Source organism: Fundulus heteroclitus, chromosome 19 (genome assembly GCF_011125445.2).
Source record: "Fundulus heteroclitus isolate FHET01 chromosome 19, MU-UCD_Fhet_4.1, whole genome shotgun sequence".
NCBI classification, from domain to species: domain Eukaryota; kingdom Metazoa; phylum Chordata; class Actinopteri; order Cyprinodontiformes; family Fundulidae; genus Fundulus; species Fundulus heteroclitus.
The window spans coordinates 24,958,949-24,974,746 of record NC_046379.1 but is presented as its reverse complement, the minus strand read 5'-3'; the positions used below and the strand labels follow the sequence as shown (position 1 = coordinate 24,974,746).

General features: G+C 41.3%; 1 protein-coding gene across 6 annotated transcripts in view; it reads right to left on the bottom strand.

Moving 5' to 3' along the window:
- The window catches only part of actn1 (actinin, alpha 1), a 72,755-nt gene that overhangs the window by 20,382 nt on the left and 36,575 nt on the right, over nucleotides 1-15,798 (bottom strand). For all 6 annotated transcript variants that reach the window (XM_012872243.3, XM_036150992.1, XM_021321352.2 and 3 more), the window contains exons 2-6: nucleotides 12,767-12,881; nucleotides 10,789-10,908; nucleotides 6,396-6,482; nucleotides 5,723-5,810; nucleotides 100-178 (exon numbers count right to left, since the gene is read on the bottom strand). In XM_012872243.3, the coding sequence (XP_012727697.2) occupies nucleotides 100-178; nucleotides 5,723-5,810; nucleotides 6,396-6,482; nucleotides 10,789-10,908; nucleotides 12,767-12,881 (489 nt within the window). The remainder of the gene's footprint in view (nucleotides 1-99; nucleotides 179-5,722; nucleotides 5,811-6,395; nucleotides 6,483-10,788; nucleotides 10,909-12,766; nucleotides 12,882-15,798) is intronic.

Genomic DNA, 15,798 nt, shown 5'->3' with positions numbered 1-15,798 from the left:
ATTTTTCGCTTTTTGGTCAGAGGAGAAATAATTAGCCCCTTAGTTCTTTCACAATAATCATGAGTTTAGCTTTATAGGGAGGAAAATGAACTCGCTCACCTTGCGCAGTTTTCCATAGTCTATGAGTTCTGGACGGTGTCGATGAATGAGTGCACAGAAGCCCAGGCCATCTTTCCAGCTGAAAGAGCAGAGCGGGGAAACTTTGGTAAGAAGGAAAGTAAGACAATAGTAAAAGAATGGTAAAAAAAAAAAAACTTTTCATTTAGAAAATTTTTTATCCTCTATGTGCCCATGTTGTTTAACGTAAGGATGGCAAAATCATCCAAATAGTTTTCTCCACATAAAACGTGAGCTTTTCAGACAGATTTTTGATCTTTTGCAGTGACTTAAAATGTTCTGGATCTTTAGTTCAGGAAAAGAGAGTCCGAATTATGTAGCAAAAGTAATTTATCAAGAACTGGTGTGGATTTTTGAGCACAAACAAAAGCGACACTGCGGGTCCATCTGTGATTTATATCAACACAACTTGCCGTTGATGAATCCTGTGGCTGATAAGTGTCAATAATACAACATTATGAAGTCACCGGATTATGAAACTGTTTATGAAGTGGTGAATTCACCTACAAGATTTCTTGAACAGAAAAACAAAGCATTTAAAAAAAATGTATAAATAAAAAATTTTTTTTAAAAATAAAAAAAAAAATCTGATAAAAATTTGTCAGATTTTAAAGATACAGCTTTACAACAAAGAATTACTGACACTAAAGGTGCAAGGATAGTACAGTCACCCACCCAATACATAAATATGGTTTTGCCCTTGGCCCAAATTAAATTGATTAAAAAAAAACATAAAGGGAATAGATCATGAAATGTCATAAAAGTACTTATAGTGGACAAAAAAAAAACAAATGGGGTTTGTTGAACATAAGATCTCGATCTACACTTAGTGTAGAGAGATTTACTTAGTGAATGACTTGATTTGTGATAATCAGATTATTTTGTCTCTCAGAAACCTTTCTGCAGCAGAAGGACAATAATAGTATGAGTGAGAGTAAATATTCATATCTTCCTCTTCCTCAAAATACTGGGCGAGGAGCAGGAGAAGCAGCCATCTTTCAGTCAGATTTATTGATTAATCCAAAGCTAATTAATAACTACAATTCTATTAAAATTTAAAAGCTAAATATAACCTTTAATGTTCATTTAAATTCAACCGGCTTTGCTCAAAACATTCAGAGACATACTGACTGCTGTCTTCATACTCTTGACCCTGTGTTGACAAACAGCTGAGTTTTAACATTAAACAGTATAGCCTCACAACCCGGTGCTGTCTGACAACTTCATTTGCATTTAATCTAAAACAGTACCCTACCCCCTGTTATTTCATTATAGTAGAGCTTTATCATGCCGTGCTGAAACAACCTTAAAACAATTTGTTTCACTGTTAATTTCCTTAGCATCACAGGACAACACAGCAGAGGGAAGCAACCTCATTTCTACTCCCTCCCGTATTTTCGTTCTTGCTCATAGTGTTACCACTTCAAAGTGCGTAGCATTAGGCAGAGTAGCCCCCTTGAAAAAGAAGGTAATCCGTCATAGATGGCTGGCACCCAGAGTAGCATACTTTAAAAGAACACTTCTAGGAAATTAGAGATGAACGGTGCTCTGCATTGTCTGGAAAATAGTTGGGTTGTATAAAGACCATTTTGGCCAATACCTCACATTTCTCCTCAGTATTAGAGGAACACAACTAATGAGGTTTCTTTTAACTACAGCAGCCACTCTTACACAGCCTCAGCTCTCAGCAGTGATGACTTCATGAAATCCCTTATAACATTTTGTCAACAACCGTTTTGACATCGTCCTGAACGTGATACCTAGGTCTTTAGTAAGCGAGGCAGACGTTAGAACAGCTGTTGAACCTGGTCCGTGTTTTAAAATAGTTAATGTCTGTTAAAACAATCGCCGTACATCTGATTACAGCTTCCATTCCGATTCTTTAATTTTCAACAAGCTCACGATCATGACGTCTTTCTATTAGAGCCAAGGGAACCAATACCAATAACTTCCCTTCAACAGATTACGTCAGAGAGAAACGGGAATTATACATAAAATTTAGACATCAATCAGGTATCCAGTTTGTTTCAATTACCTATTTTTAGTTTGGCTCTATTGGGTCCATTGATTAGAGTCCTTGCTTCTAAAGCCAGTCTGTCTAGAAACTGCATCCTCCCAATGTGAAGTTGTAAAAAATTGATGCTCTGTGCTTCCAAAGCAACAAAGATGGGTTATTTACATCTATAGCCTGCCATAAAAAAAAGTTTTGGCAATGCATGGAGGTTCTTTCACCAGGCTGCTTAAAGCTTTTTATGCCTGAAGGGTGCTCCAGTGAAAAATAATTCTGATCTCGTCTGCCTCTCATCTCTTGACTGAGATGGAGTGCTATCATCTCTCCCCGAAAGGCCACATCAAAGTCAATCCATTTTTTCTCCCACCGCTCCGTTTAAACCTTCGCTTGGAGTGACCTGAGCTCCACCTTTTCCTCTCGCCTCAGCTTTCATCCACATCTGAGCATCACAGTGGTCTTCTTTCAATAATTCAACACAGAAGCATTGAAGCTGTCTGTGAAGCCGATACCAGTCGAACCCGTTCCACGCTTGGATAATCAGAGCTCTTCTCAAACCTTGAGACTTGACGGTGCTATTTCTATCATAAATATTTAACATTTGTAAGGTGTGCTCATTATTTCTTCCTGCTTTCGTTCTGGCCTAAATTTGGAATAACAAGTCTGATCTTCATTCTCGCTTTCAACTCTGCTCTGATCAATGTCAATGTGGTCCTCGGCTCCGAGTCATTAGCGATTACTAAAATTACAAGTTCAGATGCAGCAAAATAATAAAATCGACAAAAAATAAAATAAAAAAACAGCACTTGAATTTCCTAAGGTGCAAGGAAAACGGTTTCAAATATAGAAAACTTCCAAGTAAAACACTGTACAAGAAACACAAATTTGAGTAGAAAACTGAAAAAGTCTTTGAATTATTTTGCCTGAATTAAAACCAGCAACCACAAAATGCTTTAGTTGCAAGGAAAATTCCTCAAATATGGAAACTAGCTGAGATACTAAACCGTACTGTCAACTTTTAAAGCATGTTGGACAGAAACAGAACAGAACCCAGATGGCACTGAATTTACTCAAAACAGAAATTAGAGTGAAGATATCCACAACATGATAAAAAAAAAAAGTCTACATACAGTCATATGGCTGTATACCACTACTGTTTTATTATATATTCAGTGCATTACTTTGAGGTCTCCTGCTTTTAAACAGAGTATTGAGTAACAGCCATAGTTTGGCATCTAGAATGCCAAACAGTCCCAGTACAACCACAAAATCAATGTGGTATAATAAAAATGATAAAACAAAACAAACTTGTGCAAAGCTGTGAAGTGAATGGAAGGCGATACATTTTATTTCTGTTTTAACCAATTAAAATCTGAAAAGTCTGGTGTATATCTGTATTCAGATCCCTCTATGCTGACACCCCTACATAAAATCCAAAGCCAACTTCCTTTGGAAGCTGCCTAGTTAGTAAGCAGCCAGGTGGGTGTGTTATAATCTCAGTATAGCTCCAGCTGTTCTGTGAAGGCCTCAGGATTTTGTCAAAGGCTGGTTCACACGGCAAGATTTTAAAATAGTCGGCCAATTTTCAAAGCCTGAGAGTCACCACACATAATATTTTTTTTTATTTTTATTTTTATTTTTTTTTTTTAGATAAAACAGGTTTGCACATAAAGTGTCCGGTCAGACGGAAAGCACAGCGCACCCCAAACCAACAATTGGATGGAAGTGACCGTCATCCAGATGCAGCTACAGGTGGTGGTACTCGCTGAACCCGGTGCGTCTCTGGAGGATCTGGTAGACCCAGAGGTGTTGACGCCGTTGTTCGGCTTTCCACATTACATACAGGACCGCTCCTCGCCCCGGTAAAATCCATGGCCACCATAGTTAGATGAACAGACACGAGGAACCGGGGTGTTACCTCAAACTACGTTCCCCCATCAGATAGTGGTTCCCCTGCATCTCTGCTCACATTGCCCACGGGGCAAAATATGCGCGTCCTGCAGCCATCTTGAAAGCTCAAATATTGTGTTTTAGTAAGACTGATATCATATATAGATATCAGGATATGTATGACATGTATTAACAAATAAAGATACACATAAATGAATCCTCCTTGAGCTGGGCAAAATTTTGCCGCGTTGTCCGCTCAACTTATTTCCGAGAGAGCGAAACATGAAGCGTATAATGGAAGTTGATCAACAGGAAAACTCTGACTTGCTTGCGGTAGGTGTGACCGTATCTGAGAACAAATGGCATCAAGAAGACCAAGGAACCCAGCAGACAGGTCGGGATGGGTTTAAATCAGAGTAAGATTTTAGAGATCTTCAGAGAAGAATATCCCAAATTTAGAACATCTCACAGGGCTCTGTTCAGTGTATCGGCACCGCTGCAAGCCTGCCAGGCCACCGCTGCTCACCTGAACTGGCAGGACAGAGGTATAATCTGGAGGACCTGCACAGGTCTACAGCTAAGGTGTCAGAATCTGTTGACAGGCCTATATTAGTGCTTCATTTCACAAATTTGGCCTTTATGGAGAATCTTGCCAAAAATTTAAACTGTGATATATTTCAACCATATTTGCGATGGTGAGTCAATTTGGACTTTTCTCTGCATTAACCACAAGCAACAAAAATGCCCTGCAGATAAAGATGTTTGTAAAGAAGGACCGTTGAAAACAAGACATTTTACTGTTTTTATGAATCAGAATATTATTCAAGAGAATAGCTTGTTGAGTTGGACATCAATCCTTGTTGAACATAAAGTGCAACCAACAATCAAGTCTATGTATTAATCAGTTTGACCAGTAATGCTATGGTGAGATTCCTGAAAGTTTCCGGTAAAAATTATGATTATACAAACTCTGAAACAAATAATAAAATTAGATTATCTCACTGCTGCAACTGTCTTCTCTTCCATGTGGAGGCAAACCCACTTTGAACATTTTACCGACACCTAAAGGAAGCGTCTGACATAATTCTTATGTAGTTAAAATTGCGATTATATTGCAAATGCGATTCATTGTTCAGCCCTAGTGGCAAGTAGGAAGTCACCGTCAAAAGAAAAACATAGGAAGTCTAAATTACAATTCGTCTCAGGCCCTGAAGGGAGCACAGCAAACATGTGGAAGTAGGTGCTCTGGACAGATGAGACCAAAATTAAACTCGCATCCCAAAAGACTTGCAGCCGTAATTGGTAGAAGTATTGACTCAACGGGGCAGAATCCAAATGTCCGCCACACTTAAGATTTTTATAACACAATCTTTTCTCACATATCATTTCTCATTCCACTTCATAATTCTTTGCAACTTGTTGTTGGGATATCACATAACCTCCCCCCTCCCCAAAAAAGAAAAAAAAAAGATGTATTTAAGCAGTCCCAAAGTCCACCAATGTCCCTTTAGGTCAAACATTTAGAACATTTTAGAGTAAGATTGACTTCTTTAAACATTATTTGGAAGTTACTAAAAACAATGAAGAAATTTATTCCCCTCAGTAAACCTGCTAATAAACCTCAACAGATTCCTGGTCTTCTGTAATTTCTATCTCTGCAGGTGAGTTATTGGCTCGTCTGCAAGTCCCCATGTCCTCCAACTTTACCTGATGTGAAAGTTCTGGATGTTGACATTCTTGTAGGGTGCCGTCTTTCTCTGGCACCACAGCAGGAGGCCCTCTTTGGCAGATGTCTCTGTGGTTGGGAAGAAGGGATCGTTGTGAAGTTGGAGAAACTTTGACCGACTCAGCTAATCCCTGTTTAGCGGTGGATTAAGAGAAGTTGAAGTGAATAGGAGGCATGTGTGATGGGCTCGGTAACAGAAAAGAACCAAAAACATCCATCGGCTACAAAGCTGGGTTTTCTACAGTGCTGTTCCCACACTTAACCACTCGAAAGAATTTCAGATGAAACAAATTAAGGTTGGCCATTGGGGCCATTTGATGGGGATTACCCTATAACATTTACTGTAAATTCACTAGGGTAGACTATTTTTGTTTTCACAAAGGTCTAAGGGTTGACATCAGAAATGCAAATAAAGACCAGGGTCTGGTGTTGTTTCAATAAAAAACATCTGAAAAATATACCCAAAAACACACAAAGAGACACAAATTCCCCCCATTCACAAAGTAAACAATCACAAAATAATGCCTGACCACAACAGAGCCTTTATTAACATGTCATAGCCAGCATCTGGCTCCACGCACGCCTCTCAGCCAGCACAGGCACAATGAGCTCCATAGATCTGCCAGAGCAGCAAAGAAAACCTCAATACACTACCTTCCACAGAAATGTCCTGGATGGCGAAGCGCAGGATAATGGTCCAGATCATTCCCAGGGTCATCTTAGCGTTACCATCAACAATCTCTGAAACAGAAAGGAAGCGATGATATTTCAGCATTTGCACTTTTATCATTGCGGCTTCTTCACAGGTTTAATAGACGGAGACAGGCAGAGCCGATTTGCTAAGATAATGTCAATTTTGGGGTAAAGCTCACCATTGGAGCTCAAAAACAAAGCCGTAATAACTTACAAAAAAAAAAAAAAAGGTAGCCTACTTTACTTTTTTTTTTTTTTGTGTAAGTTAAAGACGACAACTTCTTTCCAGCCTAAATGCCATTTATATGAAAATGCGACCCATTCTATCTGGGGTTGTGCTCTATGGGAGGCTTATGTGTTTGCTGAAACATAGATTTATTGCATGAGTAAGTTTGCTTTTTCAGTCCTGAGCTCTGGGATTCTTCGGGACACTCCTTGGCCCTAGCCCTCATCTCTCGGTTCTCCTTGCTGAAACTGACAGGATGCTGAAGTTCACATCCCATTCATTGGTTTATTAAAAAGGGCAATTTTACAGATTTTAAAGAATCTTTAAAGAGAACTGGTCTAAACTCATTAAACTGATCAAAACGTGGCATAATCTTAAAGTCACATTACTTAAAAACCCATTTGTGTTTGTCTTTTTTTCTATATGTGAATTTTATAAGGCTTACAACAGTTTTTTTTTTAATCACAAAAAAGGTTCACAGGTCACAGTGTTTTCTAGCTATTAGTTTAAAATGGTCTAATTAATTTTGAGAAGTAATATTTTCAGATCATTAAAGGTAGAACAGATTTTTGAAAAGACAACAGTTTGAACACAGACTTTCATATTATTCAAGAGAGACATTGAGGGTAAAACATCAAAGAAGAAATTTGGGTAAAATTTGAATTTCCCAGCACGCATTGCTCAGTGACTCCAACGGTCCTCTTGTTCTTGTGCATTTGCAGTTCGGGCATTTCTTTTAAAAGGTGTTTAAATGGTGTTTAAGCCTAAGTGAAGAAAAGCCTTCTTGCTTGCAATCACTGCCTGAGGAGTTTGTGAAGCATCGTTCAAACCAGGATGTAATACGAGTTTGGAGATAAGCCACAAAACCTCCGATCAGTGCTTCTCCATTTACTAACTGGAAAAATATTGACAGACCAGTCGACTGGAAAAATATTCATTATATAGTTGCTGTTCTAACATGATTAAAAAGTATTGCACTCTTAACATCAATACGATGTTGATCCTTTACAGAATATCCTCCACAGTAAAAATGTGATCTTAGGCTTTAAACCGTTTAAAGAACCGCTCAGTACTCAAGTGTATATCTAGCACCAGATCATAGATGTAAATTACCAAAATGTCCTGCAAAAAAAAAAAACAAAAAGTAAATGGAAGTTGATTAAACGGAAAACTGAAATCTGCCAAGACAAATTCTACAAAAATGTCAAATCAACTAACATCTCAACAGAGCACATTGGCCCAGCTAAACCAGTGTGGTCACCCTAATGTTTTTAACCCGCTTATCGTCTCAGTCAGGTGACCAGAGACGGGAATCAAGTTCATCAAAGGGCCTTTAAGAAGGAAGCATGCCCTGATTGGCTAGAGCGTAGGGCTGGTAAACAGCCAGTGTGTCTGCAGCTGGCTGTGAATGACCAGCCCGCGTCCAGCCACCTCTGCGCTGTCGATAATGAAAATCCCCTTTACCAGGTCACCCTCTTTGCCTGCCTTCCATAATCATTTGTTTGTCCCGTCGATCCAATTAGGCTCGGAGCACGGCAGCTCAGCTGTGACGGATGAACTGGCTGCGAGACGCCAGTCAGAGGTCTGGGTACGTAACGGGCTGTGAAGGGTGGCTCACGCTGAATTAGGAGGCAGGAAAAAGTGGAGCTCGCTGGTTTCCTGGCGACACATGCAGATCATGTTGAGATTAACTCAAATGAACATGAGTGACACGCCGGGGGGGGGGGGGGGGGGAGCTTAAATCCAGCTAATGCTATTTGAAACTGTAGCGTCCCCTGTGTCTTTCATCCCTCACCCACAGCAAACCCCCTGAGGAGTTTTGCAGCCCTGACCCCTTCATCTAGTCTCATCCCACCACTAAGGCCACAGCTAGAGGGAGGCTGCGCTCAACGACCAGGAGGCGATTGCAGGCGGATAATCCGTCTGGAATGCTTGTCTGGTCTGAGGGATCCTTTAGTACACTGTAGAAAGCAGAAGACCCAACTTTAGTGCCGTCTCTTTTTGAACTTTGATTTATACTAATAATTAAAAACAAATCCTCTACGGATTAGTGCGAATGGCAACTAGTATTGGCCCCTTTACATATAAATCCCACCTAAATCTTACAGATCATGAACACATGTACCATGAGTGAATGATAATTTCACTCATTAAAAAGGAGAAGCAGCGACCCGAACCAACCAGGCATTACGGGGCGACAGAATTTTATGTGATTGACCACATTATTTTGGTTCAGTTAACCAACCACACCCAAGCCTGTTTACTGTCCTGGCCTGGAAAATATAGAAATCACTTAAATGGAAGCGATTTGACCGCCGATGTAAAAGAAATTCACGACCTGATGAGAAACAAAGTCATCGCCGCCTGTCTGACTGGAGAGTACTACAAAGACATTCCTTAGGCTTTGGGACTCTAGTGGACCACAGCGAGAGTCATAATCCACAAACGGTACGGCGGTGAACCTTCCTAGGAGGGGGCCTGACGACTCATCCCCGAGGTCACAAAAGAAGCCGGGACATCTGAAGCGCTGCAGGCCTCGAATGTCTCAGCTAAGCTCAATGTTCATGATTAAACAGTAAAATAAACTGGGTAATAATGGCATCCATAGCAGAATTCTAAGGAAAAAAAGGCCCCGCTTAACAGAAACAAGATGCCAGGCTGACATTTGGTTAAAAACACCCTGCTGATCCCTAAGACTTCTGGGTAAATATTCTGGAAAGTGTGCGTCCTGCCATAAATGGTGTAAGAATAACGCTTCAGAATAAGAATGTCATACAGCTGATCATGGAGGTGGTAATGTGATGGTTCTGGCATCCTTTGTTTTGTTTTATTTTTGGGACCTGGGCTGTTTGCCTCAAGTGATGGAACCATGAACTTTGCACTCTAGCAGAAAATGTTGCAGGAGATTGTCCGACCCTGAGCTCACACGGGTTATGCAGCAAGACAACAATTTAAAGGATGCCAGCAACATCTGGACGCCCCCGGCCCAACCCGCAAAAAAAGACATAACGGAGGTTTTTAGACTGGCCTGGTCACATTCCAGGCTGATCGAGATGCAGTGGTGTTGACGTTATATTCGGATTAAGGTGCAGTGGTCAGGAAAGACCTAAGCTTAACTTCAGCTGAAAGCAACATGCTACATGTGGCGGAAAATAAAAACACTAGACATCAGCCTTAACACACCATTCTTATGGTAAAAAAAAAAAAAAAAAGGTGGTGGCAGCATCATGCTGTGGGGATGTGTCTTTTCAGCAGGACAATACCCTGAATATACAGGAACACGTTACATTGGAGCGATTAAGATCAAAGCACGTTTATGGGTTAGAACGGTCTAGTCAAAGCGCTGACCTGACCTGCAGTTTTAGTCGTTTCATTTAAAACAAAAACAATGGATTTTTAAACATAAGCAAAGCGGCCATCTTTCAATCCCACATGGCCAGTGCTTTAAGTGTTTCTTATCATTATGGGATTGTTGTTTCGGTTTAGGTTGGTGGGATTTATGGCGCGCCGACAATTCGTTTACTCTTTCAAGCATTTCGTCTAAATCAAGAAGCGCTAATGTTGATCTTTTGAAAGGACACGCTTGTATCGTGCTGCAACATAAAAGGTTACGAGCAAATTCCGTCATTCCCAAACGTGCGAGAGGGTGTGTGAGGCTGCGGCAGCGGGCGGTAGAGAGAGAAAGACGTTGAGATAGCGAGGCGGCGTCACATTTATGCAGTTAAAGACTCGTTTAGCCTCTAATAGGAGGAGGACGGACATCCCCTGGTTATTTGTGCTGAACAATGAGTAGCCTCAGCTCCTGAGGGAGATTCGCTGATCCTGAGATCTACTTTAATAAAGTGCGCTGAAAGCAAAAGCAACGGCGGCATGAGACTGTGGAGTAAGGATCTCATTAAACAGCCACCGACCACGCCATGGTAACAAGGGAGAGACAGAAGGCAGGCTGTGACTACATTACACATGACTTTTTACATCAGAACAGCAGCTCTGGGTCTGGGTGGCCTTAATCAAATCATTGACAGACAATCTGGGAGCAAACAAGCGGAGGGGAGATCGTGCAGCAACGGGAAACATGTTGGATCGTCACCTTTGGACAGGAAAGTCTCTCCGTGCGGCATCCCTTACCTTCTGCTCCAATAGAGACCAGCTTCACTCCTTTACTGGCGATGAAGTTGAGCGCTTTATTGACGTTGGAGATCTTGTGGACTCTCATTTTGCCTCTCTCGGGTTTGGCCAAGCGTTCCCCTGGAACCAGAAACACAGCCCTGATGACGACGTGTTACACGTACCAACAAGGTGTTTGGTTCGACAACAAAATGCCAAACACAAAAAACTCCAGCCAGTGTGTGACCGGGTTAGTCTACACCCCTGATCTACGCCCTACGTTTCTGCCACAACAGTAGCTAGTGATAACCTTTTGTGGCACATTGCTAATCCGCTCCAGGAACAGAAGCCTGCAGAATGCAAGAGACTGATATAAAACTACAGGCTTTACAGCTGCATTTGAACTAGAATACCATCAAAAAATGGGTTTATTTCTGTAACTGTTTAAAAAGCATAACTTGCATATTATATACAATATTACACAAAAAGTGATTTGTTATTAATTTTGATGATTATGCTTTACAGCTAATTAAAACCCATTATTTAGCCTCTCAGAAATTTTTTATATAAAAATAGAGCAATAAAAAGGCATTTAATACACAAATGTTATGTCATGGCCATATAGCATCATGCCGTTTTCCAGCAGAAAGTCACTGACCCCTACCAGAAGGAAGGTAAGACACAAAAGGGAATAAATGATGGATGTTCCCAGAGTCTTGTATCCAAGCATAATAATGGAAAATTGAATAGAAGGATGAACTATGGTAGAAGAAGGTGCATAAGCAGCAGTGATTAGCACAGCCTTGTGAAGACTGAAAGCCCACTGAAGAGTTTGGAGGGGATTCACGAGGTATTAAGCCAGTCCTGAGCTAGAGATGTCAGCAGAGAAAAATGACTGGACTGCCACTTGGCAAACCTCTAATGACTGAAAAACATTTTTCATCAAATGCATGATATGCAATTGTCCTTGGGCAATGTGGAATTTTAACTTTTTTTTTTTTTTTTTTTTTTTACATTTAGCAACAATCTTAATATTTTAACATTAATCCAGACATGTGAAAATATCTTTATGGAGTTGCCTTCTCTTATTTGGAAACCAGATAAATCCTAACATTAACCATATTAAAAACATAATTGTGCATTTATGTTTAAAGATAAATCATACACAGAGATTAGCCACCTTTTAATGCTAGATAGTATGCACATTGTCCTTCACTGCCCTTAGGGTTAAAAGGCTTTTGTTCTCCTGACTGCGAGTCACAACCGTTCATTAGGAAAACATTTTCCAAATCTACATTTATAACCATAAACATGTTTGACTGTCTGCTTTCAACTACAACGTTATGCGTGAGGAACCGTTTAATGAGGAACCGAGAGAAAATGTTACATGTCTGAATGAACAGAACAGGAAGTGCTTTTACTTTGAAGAACCACAAGTGTCCTTTTAAATGACTCGACTAAACTCAACAGCAAGTAGAGCTGAGCAGACCCCCTCCATGAATACCAAGCTGCATCCATGCAGTAATTCATGCAAAAGGAGCCCTGACCTGGTGCTGGGTCCATAAGGATGCTCTTTGTAGACGGCTGACACTTCTGTATTAAAAAACATTTTTACTGCTCCTCTGTGATATTCTAATTCCTTAAGGAACTGAATCTTGAGTTCTTCTTAACAGCAAGGCAAAAATCATCACACTTGAAAGCAATCACTATGCATTTTGAATCTTTTACTTTTTAAATGGAATTAGTAAAATTCACAATAGAAAGATAAAAGAATTTATATAGATTCACATGTATAAGTTGTGCATTCAATTGCACTTGACAAAGAATAACACTAGTGTTTATCTTCCAATCAAACTATTGGTAATACTTAAAAATATATATATATATATAATAAATTGTATTTTTTTGATGTCAAACTATTCTCGCACATGTATCCCGAAACCGCTCGTGGCAGCACGGTCTGCATCCGGCTAATCCTGTTAGGAACTCGAGTCTTTACCTGAGATCACCTCCAGCAGCAGCATGAGTTTTAGTCCGTCCCGGAAGTCCTCCTCGATGTTCTCGATCTGCGTGCCTGCTTTTCTGAGGTGTGAGTTGCACCACGCTGTGAAGGTCTGCAGACACGGGGACAAGGAAGACAAAAAAAAAAAAAAGAATACATCAGTACGCCCATCTACTGCCAATCAGTACGGCCTCTGTTCTAGATCTATGCGTGCCTTGTTGTAAAGGATGGTGAGATTTCCTGTGAGCACCAATTGTAAGTTTTAATGGTACTCTGTTAAACTCTCACCCTTACACCTTTTTTTTTTTTTGTAAGTTGCTATAAAGCTTAAATTCTGGAGCATTTTTATTGCACCAACTCACACAGGAGCATTGTGCGGCATGAAGCAGGTGTAGAAAGCTTTGCCCTCTGAAAACATCTGGAGCGGTGTCTGTGCCGGCCAACGGGAGCTGGCACGATGAGCGCAGAGCCTGCCGCGAACGCCTCTTAATGAGTTTCTGAGTTAATTACAGCCCGGGTCTAAAAAGCCTGGCCCCGCGTTTCCAACAGAGAGCCGAAGGAGGGCCCGCGGGAGCCGAGCCAGGCGGCTATGAAAGCCAGCGCTGTCTTTTCACGGGCCTGCCTTCCGCCATTGGCTGACAAGAGCCACTTTAAAAGCCACCGGAGAACGGGGTTTCAAGGACCAGTGGAACTTCGGCGATGAGATCACGGTCGAAACGGAGCGGCGTGAGGTTTACGCTGCCATCAATAAACGCGAATGTGGATGAGCCGGGTGTCTGATGTGTGCAAGCTCGGTGGATTTTGCCAGAAGAAAAAAAATAAAAGCCTTGAGGAAACTCTCTGGCTACTATGCAGGACGTGTAGGGGGGCGAAAAAAAAAAAGAGACAGATTATATGGTGCGTTATCTTCAAGGGCACGACTCAAATAGATCCGTGCTGGAGAGTTTAGTGCAAACACAAACACTCTCACTTCATAGGACCCCCTTTCTTTATTTATTCATAATTTTAGACAAGCTCTACGATGAGAAGAGGTCTTTAATCAATAGCCTATTAGAAGCTTTTCAATTACGTTAAACCATTAAAGCGGAGCCCTGGCATCAGCAGTTAGCGTGAATACAGCATAACAATCTAATCCAAGCGTTGAGACAGACGTGATCGCTGGTCATGCAAGGTCAGTCTCATGATGTCATTTCTCCTGATCAGCGGGAGCCCCTCTTGCACGTCTTTTGTTGGATCCATTTCTCAGTTTTTCCACTAAACCCAAACACAAAACATGAGTTTCAGCACATCTACGACATACGCAGAGGCCTCCAACGGGAGGAGCGTTTCACCAACACCTTGTTCACTAATAGTCTGAAACGATGCTGATGCAATAAGTAACAACTTTTTACTTATTTAGAGTCACTAACGCCACAGAAACATAACAACAACCAGTGACTTAAAGGGATTTCGCCAACAGACTTCCTGTTTTCTGTTTTTTCTATCCAGAGAAGATGAGAGAGGACTACACTCCTGATTACAACCTGGTGTTTTAGGGTCACAGCTTACGTTATTTCACAGCGGTTCCTCTAAAAAAAATTATTTCTGACTTTATAACTACAGGGAGGTCAAACATTCCTAGATTTTATGTCACGGGGGCCGCTTTTGTTTATCTTCACGCTTCAGAACAGAAACACTGTGACATAAAAAAAAAAGTTTAAAGCCCTAAAATATTACTTTCACTGACGGAGTTACGGCTCCATTTTTATTAGGTCGCTGAAAACAGGTGTCAAATTTCATCTCAGTGAAGTTACCAAACATTGGGGTTGTACACGAGTTTAAAGAGAGACGCATAAAACACACTGGAAAAAAAAAAAAAATCCTGCGATCCAAAACAATGTGCGATCTCCCTCCAGAAAACCCCACGGGATTTCGTACAACCTCTGCATTGCCTACACCTGCTTCTCCTTGCAGGGCGCGGTGGGGGTGTGGGTTGCCCTGCAGTCATAGGGCGAGCGACGGGCTTCACCATGGAGAGATCACCAGTCCATCGTAGGGCAACATGGAGACAGACATTACAGCCCACCAAGCACCAACATGTTTTTGAACTGTGAGTGCAAGCCAGAGTACCTGGTAAAGAGCCCACACATCTACAGGAACAATATGCAGACTCCACCGAGAAAGACCCTTCTGTATGGCATCAGCACTAGCAGCTGTGGCGCTGTACAGCTCCTGTACAACCCAATAGTTCTGAGCCAATGTACTTTACCCTGGGGGTGCATTTCTGACCCGTTCATCTGCTTTTACCCTGGTAGCTGCCATGGAAATGGAGTGGGACCCCAGAAAAACTACCCTGGGTCCGCAAAGGTTCCTGCAGTCAAAAACACACCTATAAACCCATTCAAATACCAAGACAAAAACCTGGTAGCTTTTCTTCCCCCCCAACGGGATAATGATCCAAAAATATGGGGCCAAAACATGTGGTGTTGTCTGCAGAAAACAACAGAAGAACTGGGATAATATAACATGTGATGATCTGCCTGTGATCTAATTGAAATTGTCCCCTAATATAGGATTTTTTTTTAATTGACATTCTCAAATTAAAGGCTGGATTTTTCTATTTTTTTATTTTTTGTAGTATTTAATTTTTGCAATAAAAGCTGATTTTCATTGTTTCTACCAGGACACTATCTGTACAAAAATGTATTCAAACGCACTATGGCCAACTATTGAACTGCTTTATATCAAAGGATACAAACTTTTCTCAAGGCTCTGAGTCAACTGGCAAAAAAAAACACATAGAAGTGAAAATGACTGAAAGTTCACAAAAGGAATGTTAGCTCGTTAAATGTGCTGAGAGGAGGAGATCGGCTCTGCCAGGCGGGGCCGGCTGGCATCCTCCTGAAGAGTTAGCCGGCCCTCCTGCAGATCTTCTAGCTCTCTGGGTCACTGTGGAGTCTGGACCAGCAGCACGCGGTCCAGGCTGCCAGCCACCCGCAGCATCACATGACCCCCCCAGGCCACCGTAAGGCCTACAGTCCTTCAGGCGT